General features: G+C 44.4%; 1 protein-coding gene across 2 annotated transcripts in view; it reads right to left on the bottom strand.

Annotated features, from left to right (window-relative positions):
* met (MET proto-oncogene, receptor tyrosine kinase) overlaps positions 1-22,311 on the bottom strand; it is a 144,803-nt gene that overhangs the window by 16,670 nt on the left and 105,822 nt on the right. For both annotated transcript variants that reach the window (XM_041216122.1, XM_041216123.1), the window contains exons 9-18: positions 19,290-19,454; positions 19,103-19,202; positions 9,600-9,818; positions 8,860-9,012; positions 6,645-6,798; positions 4,766-4,909; positions 2,920-3,150; positions 1,828-1,908; positions 1,470-1,651; positions 630-739 (exon numbers count right to left, since the gene is read on the bottom strand). In XM_041216122.1, the coding sequence (XP_041072056.1) occupies positions 630-739; positions 1,470-1,651; positions 1,828-1,908; positions 2,920-3,150; positions 4,766-4,909; positions 6,645-6,798; positions 8,860-9,012; positions 9,600-9,818; positions 19,103-19,202; positions 19,290-19,454 (1,539 nt within the window). The remainder of the gene's footprint in view (positions 1-629; positions 740-1,469; positions 1,652-1,827; positions 1,909-2,919; positions 3,151-4,765; positions 4,910-6,644; positions 6,799-8,859; positions 9,013-9,599; positions 9,819-19,102; positions 19,203-19,289; positions 19,455-22,311) is intronic.

Genomic DNA, 22,311 nt, shown 5'->3' with positions numbered 1-22,311 from the left:
GAAATTGCAGAAGGTGGGCAGGCTACCTGTAAATAAGGACAAGAATTTTGCACTAAGTGCACCAATAGGAGACAGTGAGGCAAGGTCAAGGTGGATAATGTAGAGGTAGGGCTAAGCATTCTATGGAGGAGGATTGTGCTGTGTTTATTGTGGCCAAAAACATGCACCACAAAGTCAAATTTAGCAGTGTGACATTCCATGGCAGAAGAGTGCACCATGTCATAGTGGTGTGAGTGATCCTATAAGTATCTTTGTTAATTGTGTATTAATTGTGTTTAGTTGCATGCAAGTGGTGGGCATTAATTGGAGTTTCACTCAAACACTTATTGAAGAGACATTTCAGAGACACTTATTAAAACTGTGGGGTAGAGCTAGCAGCTGTATGTTTGTAATGTTTAACTCTGTAAATAAATATAGGACAGTAAAGATTGGCTCCAGTACTTTCCTTCACCAACTGGCTCTCTGAGTTATAATATCAACAAATGAAGGCATTATGTAAGCAATGACAAACATTTTAAGTATCTGCTTTATCACAGCAACAATGTAGTACAAAGTTCAGGATGTTATTTAAGTGCTCTACAAAGCAAAAGTCACTCTACATTTTTGGTAATTTCTGCTTTCATACTCACATGCAGTTTCTTGCTGCAAGATCTCGGTGAACAAACTTATTACTTGCAAGGTATTCCATTCCTTTTGCAACATGTAGTCCAAACCTAATAAGATCCTTTACTGTTGGATTCTATAATAAATATAGAATTATCAGAGGCTTTTAAAGACACTCTTTCTGAAGTAATTAATTCTAGCCTGATGAACCTGATATAAAATGTCCTCCAATGGTGAATTTTCACAAGGTTTTTAAGATGTTAGCTCAGCTCCATTAGTAGCATTCTCACCCCTGGGTGAGAAGAGATAAGAAAGCTGAAGGCCTACTCCACTTCTGATTTGAGTACAGAATCTAAACTGGCATTTGAACCCAATATATACAATATCTAAGATGAGACTTTAATGTAGTAGCAAGAAAATACTGCAATAAGTGACAGATGCATTTCTATTCTTCCCTTAACCAACACTATCAAAAACAGATGAACTGTTTGTAGGATCATGCTGTGTGCAATTGGGCTGCTACACTTGCCTGCGTAACAACAATAATTGAACTTCAGAAAGGATCCTTCAGAAAGTGATAATACAGTGTTAAAGGGGATGTTTTAATCGGTTCAGTGATTTCTAAAGATTTGCCGTCTGCAGAGACTTCAACAGCGCACCCTGTGGAGGAGCAAGGAATTACTGACAGCAACTTTCACATTCCTGGGTATGTGCAGGTTCCAGAAGCTGCTGTCAGTTTCACAAGACTTGGCTTGTTATAATGGACCTGGTGTATTCCAGACAAATTAGGTCTAAAGTGATAAACCTGCTATAAGTATTTTGTTCAAATTCTCCCTCTAGCATTATGAAGCTGTGATTTTACTTACATGACTTTCATCTCTGATAAAGTTCCGTAGGTCACCATGTTTCATATATGGTAGTACTACCAGCGGGGATCCTTGGTTAGGAAGACAGATTCCGAGCAGAGAGAGAACGTTGGTATGTTTGAAATCTTTCATTATTAATCCTTCCTTCAGGAACTGAGTTACTTGTTCTAAGCAAGTGATTCCTGTGCAAGTAGATATGGCATAATTAGCTCTTCACTTAGTGTTCTTGTGTACCTTAGCTTTGCATAGCTTACTAGAAATTTTCGACATCTAATTTAAGACATATTTTTCAGTCACGCATTGGCAACAACAAAATTACACTATAAATCATATTAAAACTAATGTTTTATTTACTTACTATTCAGACACTTCACTGCACAATGTATATTCTTCCCATCTTGGGCTAAGAGAGTTCCATGGAATACACACCCAAAATGGCCTATTAAATTTTGAGACATTAACAAAAGAAAAAAAAAATGAGACCTTAAACAGAAAACACACGTAACTCATTGTGGAAATACATGTAGAGGAAAGGGCAATCTGATCAGTAACTACAATTAGATGCAACTATACATTTACTTCCTGTTTGAACCATAACAAACTATTACGGGAATGATTTTTACCACCTTACTGTCCTGCTTGTGCCCAGTAATGGGTTATTAGGAGACACAAAATAGTGTGTGAATTTGTTCTGTCTAGTTTGTACTATAGACTGCATCATAAAATCCAGCTGTAGATATAGATGGATTTTATGGTGCAGGGGTGGGGTGGGGTGGGTTGGGGAAGGGTGGTCAAGAGCTTTGGCCTGAAATAGGCAGAAAACTCATGAATAAATGCAAATCAGGGTCATATGTCTTCCTTAAGACACTGATTTCCCGACCTTTTACTCCTGACTAAGGACATTTCTTGCTCCCTCCCCAAACCATGGAAGATGTTAGCCAGCCTTGGAAAACGCTGTTCAAAAGAATTCTCAGCTGCTGTCTGGGTAAAGCTGTTTTCAGCTTTTGAAACATTTTCTTTCATTAGTTTGTGGGTAACTTGTTCTTAGAATCACAATTTTTAAAAGAAGGTGCTATTGTAGGCTTAGGACCAAAGGGGTATTGACAATGCAACTGGATCACCATAGTAGTACTTTGAGGGACCTCTGGGGAGGATAAGGAAGAGAAGAGGAAGATGGAGGAACAGGAAGATGAAGGAGGGGCTAGGAGGAAGAAGGACATGAAAGGAGAGAGGAGGAAGAAGGAATAAGAGGAAAGAAGGAGAAAGAGCAAGGAAGAGGACAAAGAGGAAGGAGAAAGGAATGCAAACTCATAGAAACTCTTACCAAGTTCCTTATGCATACAAAGAAATACTAATCTTAAAATAAGCCTGAATATATATGAAATTATTCTAAGATGAGCTGCTTCCTTGGTGCCCTAGATTTTATGGCAGAAAATATTCGGAAACTTGCCTCTTCCAATCACCTCTGTGGTGTGTGTTGTGAGCTGGTCAGCACTGATAACCATGTGCTGCACCTCTTTCAATAGTTCAGAGTCCAAACTGCAGAAGTTGATGTTCACATTATTCTGAAGCAATGGCATGGTTGAATCTGAGTCTCCACTTGATAATATGCAAGTAAGATCTGAATGAGAAAATTGGGCTTGTCTGTGTGATGCAACTTGTGCCAAATTCTGAAATGGATCTGTTAATAAAAAATAGGAATACATTTATTTTCAACTGAAAAAGTATTTTAGATTTAATGGGGAGAATTTTTAGGTTGGCGAGCTCGGGTGGGGCCCGCTTGCTGACGTGTAAGATGACGCGGGGTGACATTGGGCGTGCGTCCCGATGTCACCCCACGTATTTAGATTTTCAGGTCGGCGGGCGTGCAGCCAATCTGTCAACGGCCACTTAAGACCATTAATAAAGCAATTAAAACACTTAATGGATCTGCCCGTCCAACCTTAAGGTTGGCCTCATCCACGGGCAGGATGCGGTTTCATGAAGGATTTAAAATGTTCCAGAAAGTTTTAAATAAAAGTAATGGATGTCCCAGCTCATGTGACAGTGCCAATTAAGGCCCGCCGAACGTGACATCTGCTTGGAAGCACAGTGCGCTCCCTGTGCGGGCAGGGCGAGGTTCCCTGAGCTGGGAGTGCACTCTTTGTGCATGCACGCGAGAGAGCACACAGATTTCCCTGAGGCAAAGTGCAGCCTCAGGGAGATTGCTGGAAGTTTCAAAAATTTGTGGAACTGTGGAAAAAAAATTCTTGACATGTCCCCTCATGTGACAGTGTCACATGAGCTGGCACATGTCAATTTCTTTTATTCCAACATTTCATAAACATTTTAAAGCCCTCACGAAACCTCATCCTGCCCGTGGATGAGGTTTCACGTTTTTGCTAAAGGCTATCTGCCCTTCTCGCCTGCCAGGCAACCTTGCATTGGCAAGTGGGCTCCGTCCCCACTCGCTGCCAGAAGATGCAGTCCCTTAAACCTGTGCTCCCTGGCTATTGACCCTTCAGCCATTGGAAATAGTTCATCTTTATTTTCTCTACTAAAACCCGTTATGATTTTAAAACTCTATCAAATCTCCTCTTGGCCTTCTCTACTCTTGAGGAGAATCACCCTAGCTTCTCCAGTTGACCCAAGTCACCTAAACAAAAACCACTGAAAAGATTATATGCACTTAAAAATACACAGACACTTCAACATACCTCAAGAAGTAAAGACAATTTTGGTTATTGATAAGTTGGGTAATTTTTTTTTTGGTGAAGCAGATCTCTCTGACCAGAAACGTTTCCAGACGTGGTTAGTATACTAAGTAGTAAATGATCAAGAGAATTACAGCAATGCCAAATAGTGTAGCACATCCACATTTAACTGCTAGCTTAAGGGAAATGGAATAGGGAGCAATGGGTGAATTACAGCGTGGAGCTGAGCATACAGATCATAAAGATTCTAGGTCTATATTGAGTTTGTTGATCTCACATGGTGGCATTGCTATGATTGACCTCAATCTCTTCAAGCAAGGAACATCAACCAACATTTCTACTGCTGCCGATGTCCAGTGACTCCTGCTGCACTGTGTGGACATCAGATGAAGAAAGGGTAAGATTTTGCTGTACAGTCAATATTCAGGTTCACAAAGTATTTAATGACCACTTGGGTGCAGTATTGGAGAACAACTGGCATCAGTGGAATCACCACCCGAGTAAGATTTATTGGCTTCAGGAGAAAAAAGGGGCAAAAAATTGCACAAACATGTGTTTTCAAAATTGAAGTTATAGACCACTTAATAATGAAATCATCCATACCTTCTTGAAGAGTCGTTCGATAGTCAGAGGAGTCATGAGAAATCATTTCCGCAGTGATACTGTTTCGTGCTCTTGTATTCACAAGTCTATCCAGGTGCAGAGTATGCGTTCTTCCATCATACCGCACTTCATCTGGGTTTAGGTCTTTTAATAAAGCAAGGTCATTTTACAGGGTACAACAAGGGAAAGTCGCAACTTGAATTAACACCAAAATTCAGAAGAAGAACATAGGCCGGGTTTTGCAATTGTAACAAAAGCAAATTGTCAGTGTTCACCATCATTACAACTATGAAACTAATGGGTCCTTGTGTCATCTGTACAAGCGCAGTTAAATACAGAAATCCAGAAGTTGCAGCCAGTGATTCCGCGCTCCCCCACTGGGTATGCTGTTGCAGTCTCCGCAGACATCAATCTTTCAGAAATCACTGAATTGATGAGAACTTTCCCTTTTAAGCTGTAATATTATTGTTAAAACCTCCCAATTTCTTTTTATTTTTTATTCTTTCACAAGATTCATCGCTGGCTAGGCCAGCATTTGTTACCCATCCTTAATTTCCCTTGAGATGGTGGTGGTGAGCTGCCTTCTTGAAATACTGGAGCCCATGTGGTGTTGGTACACCCACAGTGCTGTTGGGAGTTTCAGGATTTTTGACCTTGCAACAGTGAAGGAACAGTAATACAGTTCCAAGTCAGGATGGTGTGTGGCTCGGAGGGGAATTTGCAGGTGGTGGTGTTCCCATGTACCTGCTGCCCTTATCCTTCTAGGTGACAGAGGTTGCATGTTTGGAAGTTGCTGTCCAAGGAGCCTTGGTGAGTTGCTGCAGTGTATCTTGCAAGTGGTGCACACCGCTGTCACTGTGTGTCAGTGGTGGAGAGAGTGAACATTCAAGGTAATGGATGAGGTGCCAATCAAGTGGGCTGTTTTGTCCTGGATGGTGTCAAGCTTCTTGTCGTTGGAGCTGCACTCATCCAGGTAAGTGGATAAGATTCCATCACACTCCCAACTTGTGCCTTGTAAATGGTGAACAGGCTTTGGGGAGTCAGGAGGGGAATTATTCTCTGCATAATTCCCAGCCTCTAACCTGCTCTTGTAGCCACAGTGTTTAAATGACTGATCCAGTTCAGTTTCTGGTCAATGGTAACCCCCCAGGATGTTGATTGTGGGGTATTCAGTGATGATAATGCCATTAAATGTCAAAGGGAAATTGTTAGATCCTCTTCTGTTGGGAATGGTCATTGCCTGGCACTTGTGTGGCGCGAATCTTACTTGCCACTTATCAGTCCAAGCCTGAATGTTGCCCAGGTCTTGCCGCATAGAGTGCTTCAGTATCTGAGGGATTGTGAGTGATTGTACCTTGTTAATGTGACATAACTGGGTTTTTAACAATGTACTAAGTTATAATTACTGTTGAAAAGCCACCCTAGCCCTGGAAGACGAATTTTATAATTGTATAATCCAAATTTTTCTATCACGACAAAAAATTCATAGTAACTTTAACATAATAAAGATTATTTTCTTAAGAGTTTGTTTATGATATTTAAGCTTCTAATGTCTAATCTTTATTTTGCTCTCTGTAAAATATATATGAGTAAAGAATAATTAACAAATTTTACTTGCTGATTTACTGCATGTGAGAATTCTACAATGTAATTGGCTGTTTGCCCTGCTTGATGACATTGCTGCTACTGGATGCAAGGAGATGCCTTTGACTTGCTGCCAGATTCAAACTAATGTCAGGAAAGGGAAAGTTCATGCTCCTAAAGATTCCTAGATTTTTCTGCACAGCTTTCTTCGAGGTCAGCAACAAAGACAACAAAATCCAAGCTATTGTAATTAATTGTTGCTTTCACTGAAATAGTTTATCAAAATGTGTTATACCTTTTATTTGTTTCTTTCTGTATCTCCAAACAAATACTCCAAGCAGGAAGAGAATCAGCAAGATTAACCCAATGACGACAATAAGAGTAATAAAATTATTATTTTCAAGGATGATTACTTTTCCCAGATAAATTGATGAATTGGCTTTTTTCCACTGAAAATAAACAAACACATTAACCAAGAAATTAGGCAATAGAATTTTGTGGAAAATATAGAACCAATGCCTTTACTTATTGAGTTAATATCAAATTGTTCAAAATACTTAATTTCGCATTGGGCTGGATTTTACGTTTTTCAGCGGGGTGAGGGAGGTGGAATGGAAACTGAATGATTCACTCGCTCCTGTGCCCAGTCAAGTAAAGGATGGCCAATTAGTGGCCGTCTGGCAGGAAGGAGACTAATTAGAGGTGCCAAGGCAGGCTCCGCACCCAATTGGGACAGTAGGCCGGGATGTCATGTGGAATAAGGGTTATGCCGCCAACAAGAATCTGCTGGTATTTTCAGCCATGGTTCTAGTAGCAGGTCTTTCCTTCCACCCTTATGCCACCTTGTCATGGCTGCTGTAAGACACTCCCAAAACTTCTTCATGGCCGACAACCGAAAAATGAATTGTGCAATGAAAACTTTCAGATGGCTGGGTTGTTAACAAGCTTGTTAATTAGTCAGTTCAAAATGGCAGGTGGGCTGCCGATTTGCATGCTCGCTCACCTTCTGTAATTTTGGAGACTCGTGTGATGACATCGAATTGGTGATCCGACCTTTTATGTTTGCAGCGATGGGGGTGGGAGTGGGGTGGTGGGGGGCCCACACAATTTGCAGTTATAAAATCCAGCCCATAGTATTTCAAGAAAAGTGGTTTTGTAACAGCATCTACCTCAGACTAACTCCCTCCTTTATATCCTCCTCTTGTCTTCCTAGTTGCCCTGGAGGTAGTTAAGCATGGGGTAATAAAATCCCAAAGCCACCACCAGCAGTTTTTGAACAATTTACCCAAGTGGTCATTCTTCATGCATAGTAAGTGCTGGCAAGTTACTTTGCCATTGAGAGAGGAATCATAAAAGTGCACAATACTGTTGAATATAACCCTGTGATCATCCAATATCTATTCCTGTCTAGCAGGAGTCATTGGATAGTTGTGATTTTGTTTGAATTAACACTGTAGCTAATGAAAGCCCAAATGGAGACATGCCCACAGTTAGTACATCTTAAGGCCTTAACCCATTCCCTTCACTGGGGAATTTCAGAGGAGCTGGCAGCAAGCTCAGAAAGGCCCTGGAAACTCGGTATCTTTCTTCCATACAAAGCCAGTAGGACGACCATTGATGCTCAGGTCATTGCCTAGCCACTGGCCAGTGCTTAGGAATAAAAGATCTACGCAGATGAGTTGAACCCAGAAATGAGAGGGGTAGCTCGGGAGATATTTGCCTCCCACCCCCGGCATTTTGAAGTATGCCATACACGGCATTTACTCCTTTATGAAGAACAGCTCTTAATCAAAAGTGCATGGGGGAAGGGAAGGGGAAGGTGGCAAAAGTACAACAGATTGGAATTCTGAACTACACTTCAAATTTGAATCATGTCATTTGGGGGAATTAGAGACTTTGGAAACCATCATGAACAAGAGGCAGAAGGCTTGGCATATCCTAGAAATTCTTGCACTAGGAGCTTGAGGAAAAGATGGCAGCGGTGGAAGAGGCTGGTGATGCCCAGGTGGAGTCTGCAATCAGGGTGGGGAGGTTTGGAGGTTGTGACAAATCAGCAGAAATCCAAAGGATTTTGAAAAGCCGTTGTGAGAATTAATGCCCAAACCATAATTCTGACACCAATTGAGAACTAAGAGTGCCACTGATTTGTGTCTCAAAGTGTTTTCAGATAAATACTGGTTTCAATAAGCTTACACCCAGATGAAATACAGGCAGAGAAAGAGAGTTGGTATATAATCCACACTTCAAGTAAGGATTTGGAAAAATAAAGCACATTGAAAGTCACGTTATTAAACTAACATTTCTTTCATGGCGCACTGTTGAGAATATCAACATATGTTATATTTAAACTAGTGACTCTTGTAGGTAAGCAGTTTCTTTTAGCAGTTCTTGTCCACCATGGTCAGGCATTCATATGAAGATTCTACAATATCTGGAGATATCATTTTCAGTCATATGATCACCCTGTGGCCACATGTAATGTAATTATACAAAATTTGAACATATCTTACCACTACATCCAATTCACTTCTTGAAGATACAAGTTCCAGAGGTATGATACAAATTATGGTGTTTGGTTTCAGGTGGATATTCTCACAGCTTTGGTTTCCAATTGTTAGGATTTTACCATCAACAGCTTCAGGCTTAATCTGTGCTCCTTGAAACTTAAAACAAAGCATTTATAAAGTTATCTGCCAGTGTCATTACAAAGATCATCCTTAATTACTATTAAATTATAAAAACAAACCACTCAGAAAGGCAAGTGTCACATTACTACAAAACGAAACCAGCCTCTTGACAAAACAGAGTAAGTTATGTAGATGGCTTGAATGGATATGTGATAGTTGCTAATTTCTGGGGCTGAAGGACAATTAAAATGTTTCAGCATTGGAGCCCTGCATAATAGAACCCTACATGTTTATGCTTTATTGTTAACTGGGAATGAACAAAGATCTAGTCGCACCCGATTCCAGTGTTTCCTGACACCACATGGTCAACTATTTCCTGTTCTATATTGCCACTGATTAGCACCAATTGTAGTTATGCATACTTCAAAAAAAAACCATGTACTGTAAAATCTAATAGCCAAATTTCTCAAGAGTTTTTAGGGACAAGCTATTTGAAAGTAGTAAGCCAACTTGGTAGAGAATAAAAATTACACAAAATCACCTCATTAGATTCCAATCCTAATTACATTCTTACAGGTAATACGTTAATAGATGGTAAATCTACTCAGATTCTAGTTACTTACTTCAATATCAAGAGAATTACTGCCACCCTTTCTGATTTCTTTCGGAACTTTAAACGTCTTAAACAAAGGATCTTCAGCATAGCCAAAATCAAAGGATCCCACAGTGACATTATCAAAGATAAAGGAAGCTTTGCCTTGTGCAGGTTGTGTCAGTTTGAAGGGATCCAGAGCAGGAGTTTGACAGTAGATCACCTCTAAGTCATCCACATATCTACACATCTATTTGAGAAGAAAAACATGTATTAGCTTTTCATGAATCAATACTTCAGAGTGTATATGTTTAACTTTGTGAATTAAAAATGCAGACACATTCAGAAAACAGGATATATATTAAAAAATACATATACACACACACACACAAACATACATATATAATAGCTACAGCTACAATGTAGCTTTAGCTACATTACATAGATTTGATGACACATTCTAATCCTCATCAGGAAATATAAATAATTCATCAATAATTGTGCAAAAGTAATTTCATGGATACACATTTATGATACATCGAAGAATACATTTTCCTTTTTTTGTAAAATAGAGTGTAAAATTACACAGCTTTGAAGTATAAATGTAATTCAAATCAATTCTTCGAACAACTGGAAAGACAAATTTGAAGGTGGTTTGTTCCTTTAGACTTCTCTTTGGTAGAGACAGTTTGAAGAACTTGCCCATGAGTAACTGGTGCATATACCAGAAATAAAACAAGGCACAGACTATTGACAGCTTCAGGAAATTCAAGGCTTGCAGGGCTACCATTTTGCGTAAAATATTTTCAGAATCACAAAATTCGAAAATCAATTTCATTAAGTTCATGCACTGACTGATAAGACAAACACTAAAGCTGTGATAAAGCTAATCCGATATTAGGGGAATCTTTATTTAAGCTACGTAAATGAATAATTCGAACAAAGGAAATGTTTGTTTTTTTTTCCCCTGCTATTCTCCTCTTCCCCACTTTAGGCTTGATTTGTTCCTTATTAATGAAGCCTATTCTTACAATTCTATTATTTATCCATCTTGCATCCAAAGTCTTGTGTTTAACTCATGTCTATTGCAACTTTCAAAGCAGTGAAATCTCTTCAATCTGCAAGTTAGGAATTAATTGAAATGAGGAATTGCAGGGGTGACCAAACATGAACAAATCCAAAGTATTTAGTTGGGAACAAAGAAAAACAATAAGCCACAGGAAACCATGCAATCAAATTGTTCAATTTTCAAATTTGAAAGTTAGCAATCTTGCACTGTCAAGCAGCAGCAAATTGCCAACAATACGGTTCCAAAGCCTTCTGAAGTTGTTTTAGGCTGCTAGCATTAAATCAGCCCCCAAGCTGAACATTTACCAGTAAAAGTAACATTGATAGCAGAAGACAGAAATAAAGAAGAAACACACTTTAAAAAAAATACCTACTTGTGCTCAAGAGTCTCATGCATGGCATTGTAGATTCCTAAAAGAGCATTTTCTGAGAGAGACCTAAATTTTGTATATGATGCTAAGTTTGGAGTACTGAGCTACAGCTTGAATGGCTTTGTTGATTTGCTGCCAGATTATTTAGAATTATTTCTTGTCCACCTATCTAGAACTCTACATAGGCATTGCCCTCAGTTGTTCATAGCCTGCTCTGATCCACCCAGAGTCATTTTCAGCCCTTTCCCACATTTATACTTCAATAACCAGCACTACCAAATCTCTCAGTTCAGCGCATCCATACCTCAAACATGCGAACTCACTGATAACCACCTTCCGGGCCGAATCATCCTTCATTGCACAATTTTGTCATGTGCTGTTGCAAAGTTCATTTCTCACACTCCACTGGCTGAATTTAATGCACATCTAAGCGGAGGACCCTGAGGTGGTCGCCATCGCCGTACAGAAGCAACCTGGCTGACTGTGAGCATGCAGCAACTGATCAATTAATGGCCCGGAGGTGTGGGGTCCATCCAATGTGTTGTGGAGGTGGGTGACAAGGCGCCAATCGCAGCATCAGCTGATGTAGAGGTAGGTCTTCTCAGGCCTGCATTCAGTCCTGAGGTAATGCAGCAAATGACACAACAGCAATTCAGGGAGGGAACTTGCTCCAGAGTGGGCTGACCATTGCTGAGTGGAGGAACCAGAGTACAGGCCACGTCTGAGTCAAAAGCAAAGATTGTGGTTCAACCAGTCAGTGAAGGAGACATACCAAAGGGAAGGCATCAGGTGGCTCTTTGGTTTCCCTTGCCAATTTTCCTCCAGGCTGCTTGGGATAGGCGGGAGCTATTCTTCCCGATGGGTGGCAAGAAGAGCCCCTCCTGTCCGACTGAGGAAGCCAGATGGGGATTGCAGAGCAGGTCAGCAAGCCATGGGGTCACCCACACCTTCCCCCCACCACCAACGGTCCTGGGTGCAGTGCCACAAATGGCTCAATGACCTCCTCCACTCTGTTGGGGCGGGTCCTCCATACTGCTGCCCACTTTGGGCCTTGCATATGGCAACGCGGGATGGATTGTCACATGGGGAAGGATTGACCAATCAGGGGCAGGTAAGGGGCAGTGCCAGCACCAGCTGCCTGATGATGCATGACCACATACACTCTCAGGGGATGTGGAGTGTGTATGTATGACCAAGGAATTTGAGAGTCTCCATCACGAGCCAGAAGGATGCCATCAGTGTATGTGTTGTGCTAGGCTTTGTGTGAAGCTCAGTGTCCTGGCTCTGCCTGAAGGAGAAACAGGCCCATAACAGTTAAGAGAGGTCCAAGACACGGTGGTGGAGTACCCGACATTAGAGTACTGACACTAGCAGAGGAGGCCCTGAACCAGCTGCGACACATGGGCAGCTGGGTGATCATGGATGGTGGAAGCGGATTAGTAACCCAAGTGAGTGAGGAGGCTGTGAAATCAAATATCCACCACTGGACAAATGGAGATCACAACAGGCATGGATGGGTGGAGAAAATGTAAAGCCCTAATCCCTAACTGTTTGCGTTTCCTCATTCAGGTGGTGGGTGAGAGAGAGAGGGCACGTCGCGTGTGTGAGAGAGAGAGGGCACGTCGCGTGTGTGAGAGAGAGAGGGCACGTCGCGTGTGTGAGAGAGAGAGGGCACGTCGCGTGTGTGAGAGAGAGAGGGCAGAAGGTGGTGGGTGGGGGCCAGCATTGCACCTCTGAGGAGAAGCAGGGATACTTACAGGGTGCAAAGCCATGTCATTCTCCCGGATCTTCCACCAGAGCAGATACTCTCACACTGGTAGCCTTGTGTTCATGATTAGACTTAGGATCACAACATAGTGACATATCACAGACAAACCTAAGCAGCTGATGGAGGCTGTGACAGCCAAGGTCAGTGACAGTCAGAGGCCTCTGTTTCAGCCACATGACACCTGATGTAGCAAAGGGTAGGGGGACATCTGGCAGAGATGCCAGAGGCCATGCACAGGCAATGGAGGAGTCCATCCAACAGTGAGGACATATGTCAGGCATGTGCATGTATGGTTTCCTCCATTGAGAGGCTGGCGACTCTCATGGTGTGTCAGATCCAGCAGACCACTGAATGGGTGCTAGAGTTGTGTGCAGGCCTGCCTGCCATTACCTCATTAATGAGCTCAATGCATCAGTGGCCAGGTGAGAGGGGATGAGGTGCTTGGACTTTCCTCCAGGTGTTCCTCCATCTCATGTGAGCAGGGAAGTACAAGTGTGTCATGCAAGACAGCAGGAGCAGCTGCCTTCTGCATCTGGGGGCACCTCTCAGGGTGCTCTGATTGTGAACAGTGGCTAATCAGCCCCTCTGCCAGTGAATCCAGTGCCTCCTGTAGCTACGGAGGCTAAGGAGGATCCAGCACCTCTGTGGGAGCCCCATAGCATGCCAGGGCCCTCCAGGTTTCAGGCAGCCGAAGGACAGCAGTTCAAGTCATCCAAGGCAATGGGGCAGCCTGATTAGCAGCCTGCCTCCAGTCCAGCTGCAAGCAGAGAGATCACACTTTGTAGGAGCACACAAAAGAGAGTTAAGAGGAGATGCACCAGGACTCACAGGTGTTGGTGCTTGTCACATGTTAAGAATTGATAGTGCAGTTCCAATAAATTAATGTCACAGTTACTGATGTGGGCTGTTTGTGATGTTCGAATCCTAGATCAGACCTCCAAGTTTTTGGTACGATCTGGTTAGGGACCAGTAAATTTTTGTTTAAAGTAGACAAAGTTTGAGAATTAAGATACTTGCCAGAGAAAAAGCCATAAGCTTCCACAGGCTTTGAGCAAACTAATACAAACTTTACAACGTCAGAAAGATAAAACAATTTACAATATCTACCTTATACTCTAACATGCAGGGTTAATATGAAGTACATGTGAATTAACAGGCAAACTGTGGTCGAACACACCGCACTGCACAATAAATCATAGATGTGACCAAGACAGATTCCACGGATTTCTCAACAACCCACCGGACATCAGTAAGCACTGTGAGTCAACCAATCTTGTTGAAACTTGTTCTCTTTAAGAGAGATTCCAGTCTTCACCTTCGAAGATCTCGCCTTGGAATTCTCTCCAAAAGTCGCTCCAAATCAGACAGCCTCAATGATGGCCCACCTGGCCCAAACCCATCTCCCGAGACTCCTTTCCCTTGGATTCCTGAGTCTGCACTCCAGCACCAATTCACAAGCACAACTTCATTGCATCAGCTGTGCCGAGCAGAACACTACAGCTCCAAAGAGTTACCTTGGGTCCAATGCCCGCAGCACAAAGTCACCAACCTTTCACTGCCTTCTTAGATCTTCAAGACTTTTCCTAAGCCTCCATTACTTAAAGTCTGCCAACTGTAGCCTTTTTTCTGCTTGGAGTCTCTTTCTTTGCTCCTCTCTTTCTTTCTTCTTAACTGGGACCTCTCCCTGTCCCCTGCCAGGGGTTCTTCTTGATTACGGTACCTGGCTCCCGGTCACACGACCCCATTTTTCATGCCGTTTTCTTTTTGTGGAGGCGTACTGGGCTCCTCCTCAGCCCGAAGAACTACAAAACACCGGACTGCACATGTGCCACCTGCTCCTGGTCCGTGCTTGCACAAAATTCCTGGGGCATGCTGGGAGTTGCAGTTTCCAGACCCGCTCATAGATAAAATGCAGTTGGATCTTGTAACAGTGGAATTATTGCTGCCCTGTCAGATGCCACCTATACCCTTGCACCCTCAGTGGGTTCCCAGTGTGGGGGCAAGCTGAGTTTGATCAGCTCCTCAGTTGTGTCAGTGCGTGTGGTGAAGCTGGGCACTAGGTGTTGGTGTGTGATCTGAAGGATACGATGTCTGGCCAAGGTAGGGGTGAGTTTTTAATAAGACAGACACTGAAAGGGCATCATGGTTGTAGGGAGAAGGTGTGAATGAAAATGTCTTGAGCCTCCCTTGTGTGCCTCTCAATGCCCCTTGCCTCTTCTGCAATTATCCTGTCCTGCTTGCTCTGCCCCCTCCTCCATATTCTCCTCATCAGATGAGGAGTGACGCTCATCTATCCCTTCCTGATGCAAGGCCCCCCCCCCTCAGCAGTGCTAGATTGTACAGAGCACGGCAGACCATGACGATATAGGAAACCTTCCCTGGGGAATACAGTAGCGCTCCACCAGATCGCTCCAAGGAGTAGAATCTCATCTCAGTGGCCTATTCGATACTTGCTCGGGTCGACCTTTCCTTGGCTGCAGTGTGATGGCTCCTCACTGGCGTCAGCAGCCATGTTTTGACTGGGTAACCCCTGTCCTCAAGCATCCATCCCCAAAGGCTTGCGTGGGGTTGGAACAACTGTGGCACCTGAGCGTGTTGAAGAGGTATGAATGCTCTCAGGGTAGCGGGTACACACCTGTAGAATATGCATTCAGTGGTCGCAGACCAGTTGAACGTTGATGGAATGGAAGCCCTCTCTGTCGATGAACGCCACTGGCTGGTCCGTGTGATACCTGATGGTCAGGTGCAAGCGATTGATGACACCTTGCAGCTGGGGCAATCCAGCAATGGACCTGAAGCCGATGGAACTCTCCGCCTGATGGCTCGGGTTGGTTTGGTAGCCGGCCCTCTTCAGTAAGGCATTGGTCACCTTCTTGATGCAGCAATGGGTTGCTGCCTGGGAGACCCCATACATGTCCCCAGTAAGTTCCTGAAAATATCCGGATTCAGGATAAGTCAAGTTGAGAGTCACAGTGATCGTCAGGGCCTTGGCACTGGGTGTCCACCGAACCCCACGGGTTGCAGCTCATCCTGCAGCATGACAGATAGGTCCATGACAGCCTCTCTTGAGATCCACAGTCTTCGTTGACACTGTCACTCAGACATCTGCAGATAGTTTAGGGGAATGCGATGCTCTTTCAGCTGTGTTTGGGTCCCTCTTGGTGCGGCTGCCGGCTGCTGGAGCCCTCTGCCGTCTTCTGCAGCTTGCCCAGCCAGAGGTTGGCCCACCCTGAATGCCCCCTAACCCACCAGTTTCTTTTGTTGTCTTAGTTACTCTGCTCAGTAGCAGTTATCAACCTCCCTGCCAATGTTTCCAATCTTTTTGCCCAACCCACATGCTAATCTGATCCACTTACCTGTTCACTTGGCTCCTGTGCATCCTGTCTTGACCACATACCAGAGGACTATCCAGTGCACTGGGAAATGAGGGGGTGGGAATTGGGTGACCAAAAACAAAAAATCACTCACTCCATCCCTGAGTAAATCTTTTGTAAACTGGTTTTCAAATTCTTTCCTAATACTCCCCCACATCTCGAGCTAAGCACTTTTGCTGTGATTGCGTAACCACTGACTCATGCTGAGCTGAACAAATTTCCTTATGTACAACAGGTTATTTTCAAACTTCTTGATCTATGATATCTCAGCCAGATCCTTCCCAAGCTGTTGAAAGTGCGGTTCAGTGACCTGCTTGACACTGTCTGTAGCATATGCCTGTCTCAAAAATTAAGCCATGAGTGCCTAAGTACATACAGCCAGTACAGTGTCAACCAGTACAGCTTATTAAATCTAACACTTGAGTCTTAACTCAAGTGGTTTAAAATTCAGGTCCATAGTGGTGCTGAAGACAGTGTCCCAGAACTTTGAGGCTCTTTAAGTGGGTCATGCTGCACCTCCTGCCACTTCTGGCTCAGTCTGTGTAGCACCTCGTGCTGGTAAGGGCAATTACATGGGCATCCCTTGCATACGCCAGAGGCTGCTAAACCAGTGCTGAGTGATGTTCTATTTGCAAACTTGGACCATGCAGGCCCATTCAATGTATTTGCTTCTCACTCAGCAAAGACATGTGTTTAACTGCCAGAGGGGCCAAGCACTAGTGCTTCTTAAAGGGCCAGACAATAACTTGCAGGTGAGATGCTTTTAACTTACTTCTGCTTAGGCTGAGTTTGTATAAATACTGGGCTGTGTTTTTGGACCTGTGTTTTTGAAAGCTGATGCTTACAATCAGGGAGAGCACAGGAATTGCTGTCTGAGGTATCAGGGCTGTGGTTGCAATGCCTCTTGGTCTGCAACATGGCCAACAGATCGAGCAAAGGCTGCAGAGAGGGAAGCTCAGTGAGGAGAATGAAGGCTCTACACAGAAGGCCTTAGCCACTGGTAAGGAACTAGCATATTTTTCCTAATATTACTGTGGGATTCTTTAAAGCAGGCTTATGTTTTTGTGTGTAAATGGTTCTATGTGGCTAATTTAGTTAAACTAGAGACGATTAGACTGCAAGGTTTAAATGATCAAAGAAGTGAGGGGTAAAACCGACATTTGAAATGGAGATGAGTAAAGCTAGGGTGAGGTCAGTAATGACGGTATGAATGATATTTGCATTTTTTTTTAGATAATTGGGACATGGAAAGATAAATAAGGCAAGGTTATTACTTTAATTTTTCCCAAAAATGCTGGCCATAATGATAACAATGGGATTTACAGATCAAAAAGAGAGAAATATATTTAAAGAAAGGTGAAAGGCTATGTGAGGTGTGGCCGTGTGAGATCTTGAAAGGTGCACTATGTGAAACAGACTTGGTGGAAAGCCTCTAATCACCCTGCAGAAGTTTGCTGTTCCAGTAACCAAAACTGTATTAAAAGCCTTTGGAAGTCCATTGTCCAGTGGGTGCTTGTGGTAATATTGCTGGATGACTTTATAAAATTGGAACCTATTTGGACTGTTGCCTTAAAGAGGGTGTGTAGTTGGGAGTCTAGTTAAGTAGAAATTTTGTGAACTGTTATAACTGTAATCTTGTGTGTGTTTAAGCTTTTTCTTCTTTTGTTAATAAATGTTTTAATTTAATCTTTAAAATCTCTAAAGGTGGTGGTGGACTCATTACTTCTGAATTTAATGCACAAGCCTTCTCATATTAAATACAAATTCCAAAATCATTGTGATAGCGTGGGCAAGTTTCACTTGTGGATTTGGTCAGCCTGGCATATCATTACACCACCAAGAGTTTCTCAGGTCTCTCCTACCACTACCTGATCAATGTGACTGAGGAGAATCAGGTTCTATAACCCAACTTGGAGCCTCACATTAAGGTGGGGATTGCCCTGCCAGTGGCAGTGAAGGTCACTGTCATCTTAAAGTTTTGTTTCCAGGTCTTTCAAGGTGGAAGCAACAGACACCACCGACATATTTCAGTACATGATCCACTGAAGCATCTAGAGAGGGGTGGGGTCCCAGAGACTATCTACTAAAAACAGGTGCGTATAGAGAGTATAGTCTAGAGTGTATAGACGAGAGTCTTCTCACTCAGGAAGGACAAGCAGGATGAAAAGATTTGCAGCTTTGTCAGGATATCAAGATTTCCAATGGCGCAGAATAACATTGAGTGCATGCAAAAAGCTCTGTGGGTTTCACCATGACAATAGGGAGAGGTACATTAGCCACAAGGGACTCAACTCCATTCACGTGCAGCTGGTGTGCGACCATGCCAAGGTCATGAATGCTCATTAATCTGGCAGCAGCCATAATTCATTCATCCTGCACCAGTCAGCCCCACTCAGTGTCTCTGGCCTTCTAGAGGAGCCTGAGACTGGATGTTCAGGGATATGGATGATAAACCCTAAGCCCGCCCCCATGACTGCCCTCCCATCCCATCCCATGAAAAGAGTGTGCAGATAATGAAAACCCCTGTGGTCGCCGCCGATCTGCGTCCGGGGATGGCAGGTCTGATTCTATCCTGCCCCTGCCTCTCAAAATGAAGATCCTGCCACTCAGGGCACTTTTACCTCAGGTGGGTGTGGCAAGCCAGGAGATTTCTCAACTCTGCGCACCTGCCTCAGGAGTGAAAATCCAGGTTTTGCACACAAAGGGAATTTGAAGTTCTCTTTCCCAACAGGCAGCAGACACTGGGTCAACTGAAAGCTTCAAGACTGAGAGTGACAGATTTTTAGTGGCAGTGGCATTAAGGGAGGTGGAGCTAAGGCAGGTAAGTGAAGTTTAGCTACACATCTGTCATGATCTAATTAAACGGTAGAGAAAGGTCGAGGAGCTGAATAGCCAACGCCTATGTAACAGTTACACAAGGTCAGATCATGTCATAGGTATGTGGAAAACTTACCACATGAAAAGCCTTTGGTATTTGCTGTAGAGTGATTACCATCTGGGGGGTCTGTACAATATTCAAGTTAATTCCTTTCACAGTAACTGTGCTGCCTCCACTGCAATGAAGAGAAACATATGAGCTTCCAGTGCCCAGTTCTTGAAAAGGGACACAGATCAAAATGGAAGACTATACCATGTCTTACCTGCTAAATGACCAAGCTGGATAAATATTGTGGATAGATGGATTTTCCACATACATGAAAGAATTTTTGACCTCACGGACAGCAGAGTCTATTTTCAAAACCACAGAATGTGTCAGCAGAGAAGCGTGGGCAGGAGTGGTGCACTCAATCTTAGTTTCAGAGACGCTGGAAAGAATAAAGAATAAAATAAAAGAGAGCAGGAATGAAAGTTCGGCTTAAAAAAAAATGACACTGTTGAGATTCACTAAACCACAAAGATCACAGACCACACAATTCCAGGTTCAGTTCCTAGTCTGTGCAAAGTTATCTGGTTTTGGCTGTGGAAATGGTTAGGGTGACACATTGACCACACTAATCCTGAACTGGGAAGGCAAATAAAAATAAAAAAAGACTTTTGCTTTTGATGGGTAGACGCTAACTTCTGCTGAAAAATATGAGCATTGGGAAAAAGTGGATATTAAAGCGAGAATGGAAATGGACTCAGCTGTGGCGGCCTCCACAGCCCGATAGACTGCAGACACAGGATGGAATTTTCCATGCCTGCTGGCGTCAGATGCATTCGGCAGCATCAGTGGACAACATTGTGAGATGACCAGGCAATTGTCTGCTCAGACCGTCAATGGCAGGCCGCGTTTCCCACCGTCAGACGTTGGGAACCTCATTGTAATATTGTAATACATCTACATATCATAAGGCCAGCCCTCTGGTGTCATCCCCTCTCCCCACTGAATGTCCACCCACACCGACATGTTTCACAAAAGCATATAAATGGCGTGTACTTGGCGGGCTGCACTTTGAGGGGAACTCGGAGGTGAGTGCACAGTAACGTTGCTCAGTGATCGCCTGGGTCACTTGTTGGACTTCAAGGTTGAGACATGTTGGTGGGAGTTGTTGGGGGGTGGGCGGCAAGGGCTGCCTTGCGGTTGAGGTGATTTGGCAGTGGGGGCAAGGGCTGCCCTGAGATTGAGGTGACTTGGCGGTGGGGGCAAGGACTGCCCTGAGATTGAGGCAACTTGGTGGTGGGGGCAAGGGCTGCCCTGAGATTGAGGCAACTTGGTGGTGGGGGCAAGGGCTGCGCTGAGATTGAGGTGACTTGTGGGTGAGGGCAAGGGTTGCCCTGAGGTTGAGGCAACTTGGCGGTGAGGGCAAGGGTTGCCCTGAGGTTGAGGCAACTTGTGGGTGAGGGCAAGGGCTGCCCTGCATTTGAGGCGACTTGGCGGTGGGGGGAACAAGGGATGCCCTGTGGTTGAGGTGCATTGTTGGGTCGGGGGGAGAGACGGATGACGACAAGGGCTGCCCTGTGATTTAAGGTAGTGCATAAACATGTGTGGGGTGGGTTAGCGGCCGCGCATTAGGGAAACCTTGTATAAAGTAACCATTCCTCTGCAGGTGCGACAGTTCAGATGCAGCCACATGATATGCATAGAGCTGGGCCTTTAGCTTATCTACCCACTCAAGACTCGCGGAGGCATGGAAGGGTCAGTAACTGCTCCAAAGTCTTTCACCCCTTGGGCACAGACTGCAAACCAATGAGCATTTTAGTGGACGGCAGAACAGTTGGATGACTGGGCATGTTGTACAATCTCCTTGCTAAAGCTGGCCATGGAGCAGTCACTGCTGGAGGGTTCACAGCCCCTTGGCAATGTCATGATTCAGGTTTGGACCAGTCTCCCCCATGGGTCAAGCTAACAGTGCAGCCCTGCAGAGTGGGTTAGGAGAATGCCTGTGCCTGAGCTGAGAGCACAGTCCAATGGGCAAAGCTGCCACCAATTGGTCAGGTGGAGTGGGGCAGAGGAGGATGGGGTTTCGGGCAGCCATGTAGCGCACTAAACTCTGACCATCCAAGTAGTGGCAATCTCCAGGATGTGTTAAGGAGCCTTCAGACTTAACCAAGAGAAGTTCTTAGTACACCCATGTGTCTCTCTCTTTCATCCTGCAGGAGGAGTATGTCAGGAGAATGGAGCCTCGTGAACTAGCTGTATGCCTCATGGTGTACAGAAAGCGGGGACGATGGAGAGAGTCTGACGGAGGCGCTTAGCTGGGCAGAGGGAGGAGCAGCACCCTCTGGAAAAAAGGAGCAGCTCCGGTCCTCCCACACACCACTGGACAGCAAGTCGTTGTTGGCCTTTGCCTAGCTAGACGCCGCCTTTCATTCCTGTGGATGACCGACAAACAGTGCTGGCTAAAGATCGTGCATGTCTAGGGAACTGGTAGGTCACATCTGCCAGCTACTGCAGGATTTGGCACCACGGAGACATGGAGGGCATCCACAGCCAGTGGCCACAAAAGGGACCATGGTGCTCAATTGTTACATCAGCAGCTTCTTTCAGGGCTCCACTGGTCACTTCTGTGGGAGATCACAAGCCTCCACCCACAAATGTATCCATGAGGTCATGGATGCCATCTTTGCAACAGCACACAACTTGGTGCATTTCGCCCAGGACCAGGACAGCCAGGATGCAACAGCGACTGGATGTGCCCAGGTCTTGGGTTTCCCACAGGTTCAGGGTGCAATCGACTGCACTAACATGGCGCTCAGTTCTCCATCACAACAGTGGGTCAACTATGTCAACTGCAAGGGCTTCCATTCGCTAAATGTGTAACTGGTGTGCGACCATCACAAATGCATCCTGCAGGCCTGCGCAGGGAGTGTCCACGACTCCCACATTCTCAGTTGGTCACAAATCCCTAATGTCTTCCAGGGTCAACACAGGCTGCAGGGTTGGCTCCTACGGGACAAGGGCTACCCATAGAAGACATGGCTGATGACATCTGTGCTGCGGCCTCAGACTGCAGCAGAGAGAAGGTATAATGAGGCTCATGCAGCAACTCGCAACTTGGTGGAGCAGACCATCGGGATGTTGAAAATGAGGTTCCGGTGCCTGAACTGGTCTGGTGGAGCCCTGCAATACAGTCCACAGAGGATGTCAGGCATCGTGGTCACCTGTGCCCTTTACAACCTGGTGCTGCAACGGGGAGAGGAGCAGGCTGAGGAGATGCAGGAGCTGGAGGTCTCCACCGA

The sequence above is a fragment of the Carcharodon carcharias genome, chromosome 21 (genome assembly GCF_017639515.1).
Source record: "Carcharodon carcharias isolate sCarCar2 chromosome 21, sCarCar2.pri, whole genome shotgun sequence".
Classification (NCBI taxonomy): Eukaryota; Metazoa; Chordata; class Chondrichthyes; order Lamniformes; family Lamnidae; genus Carcharodon; species Carcharodon carcharias.
This window is presented reverse-complemented; position numbering and strand designations above follow the sequence as displayed.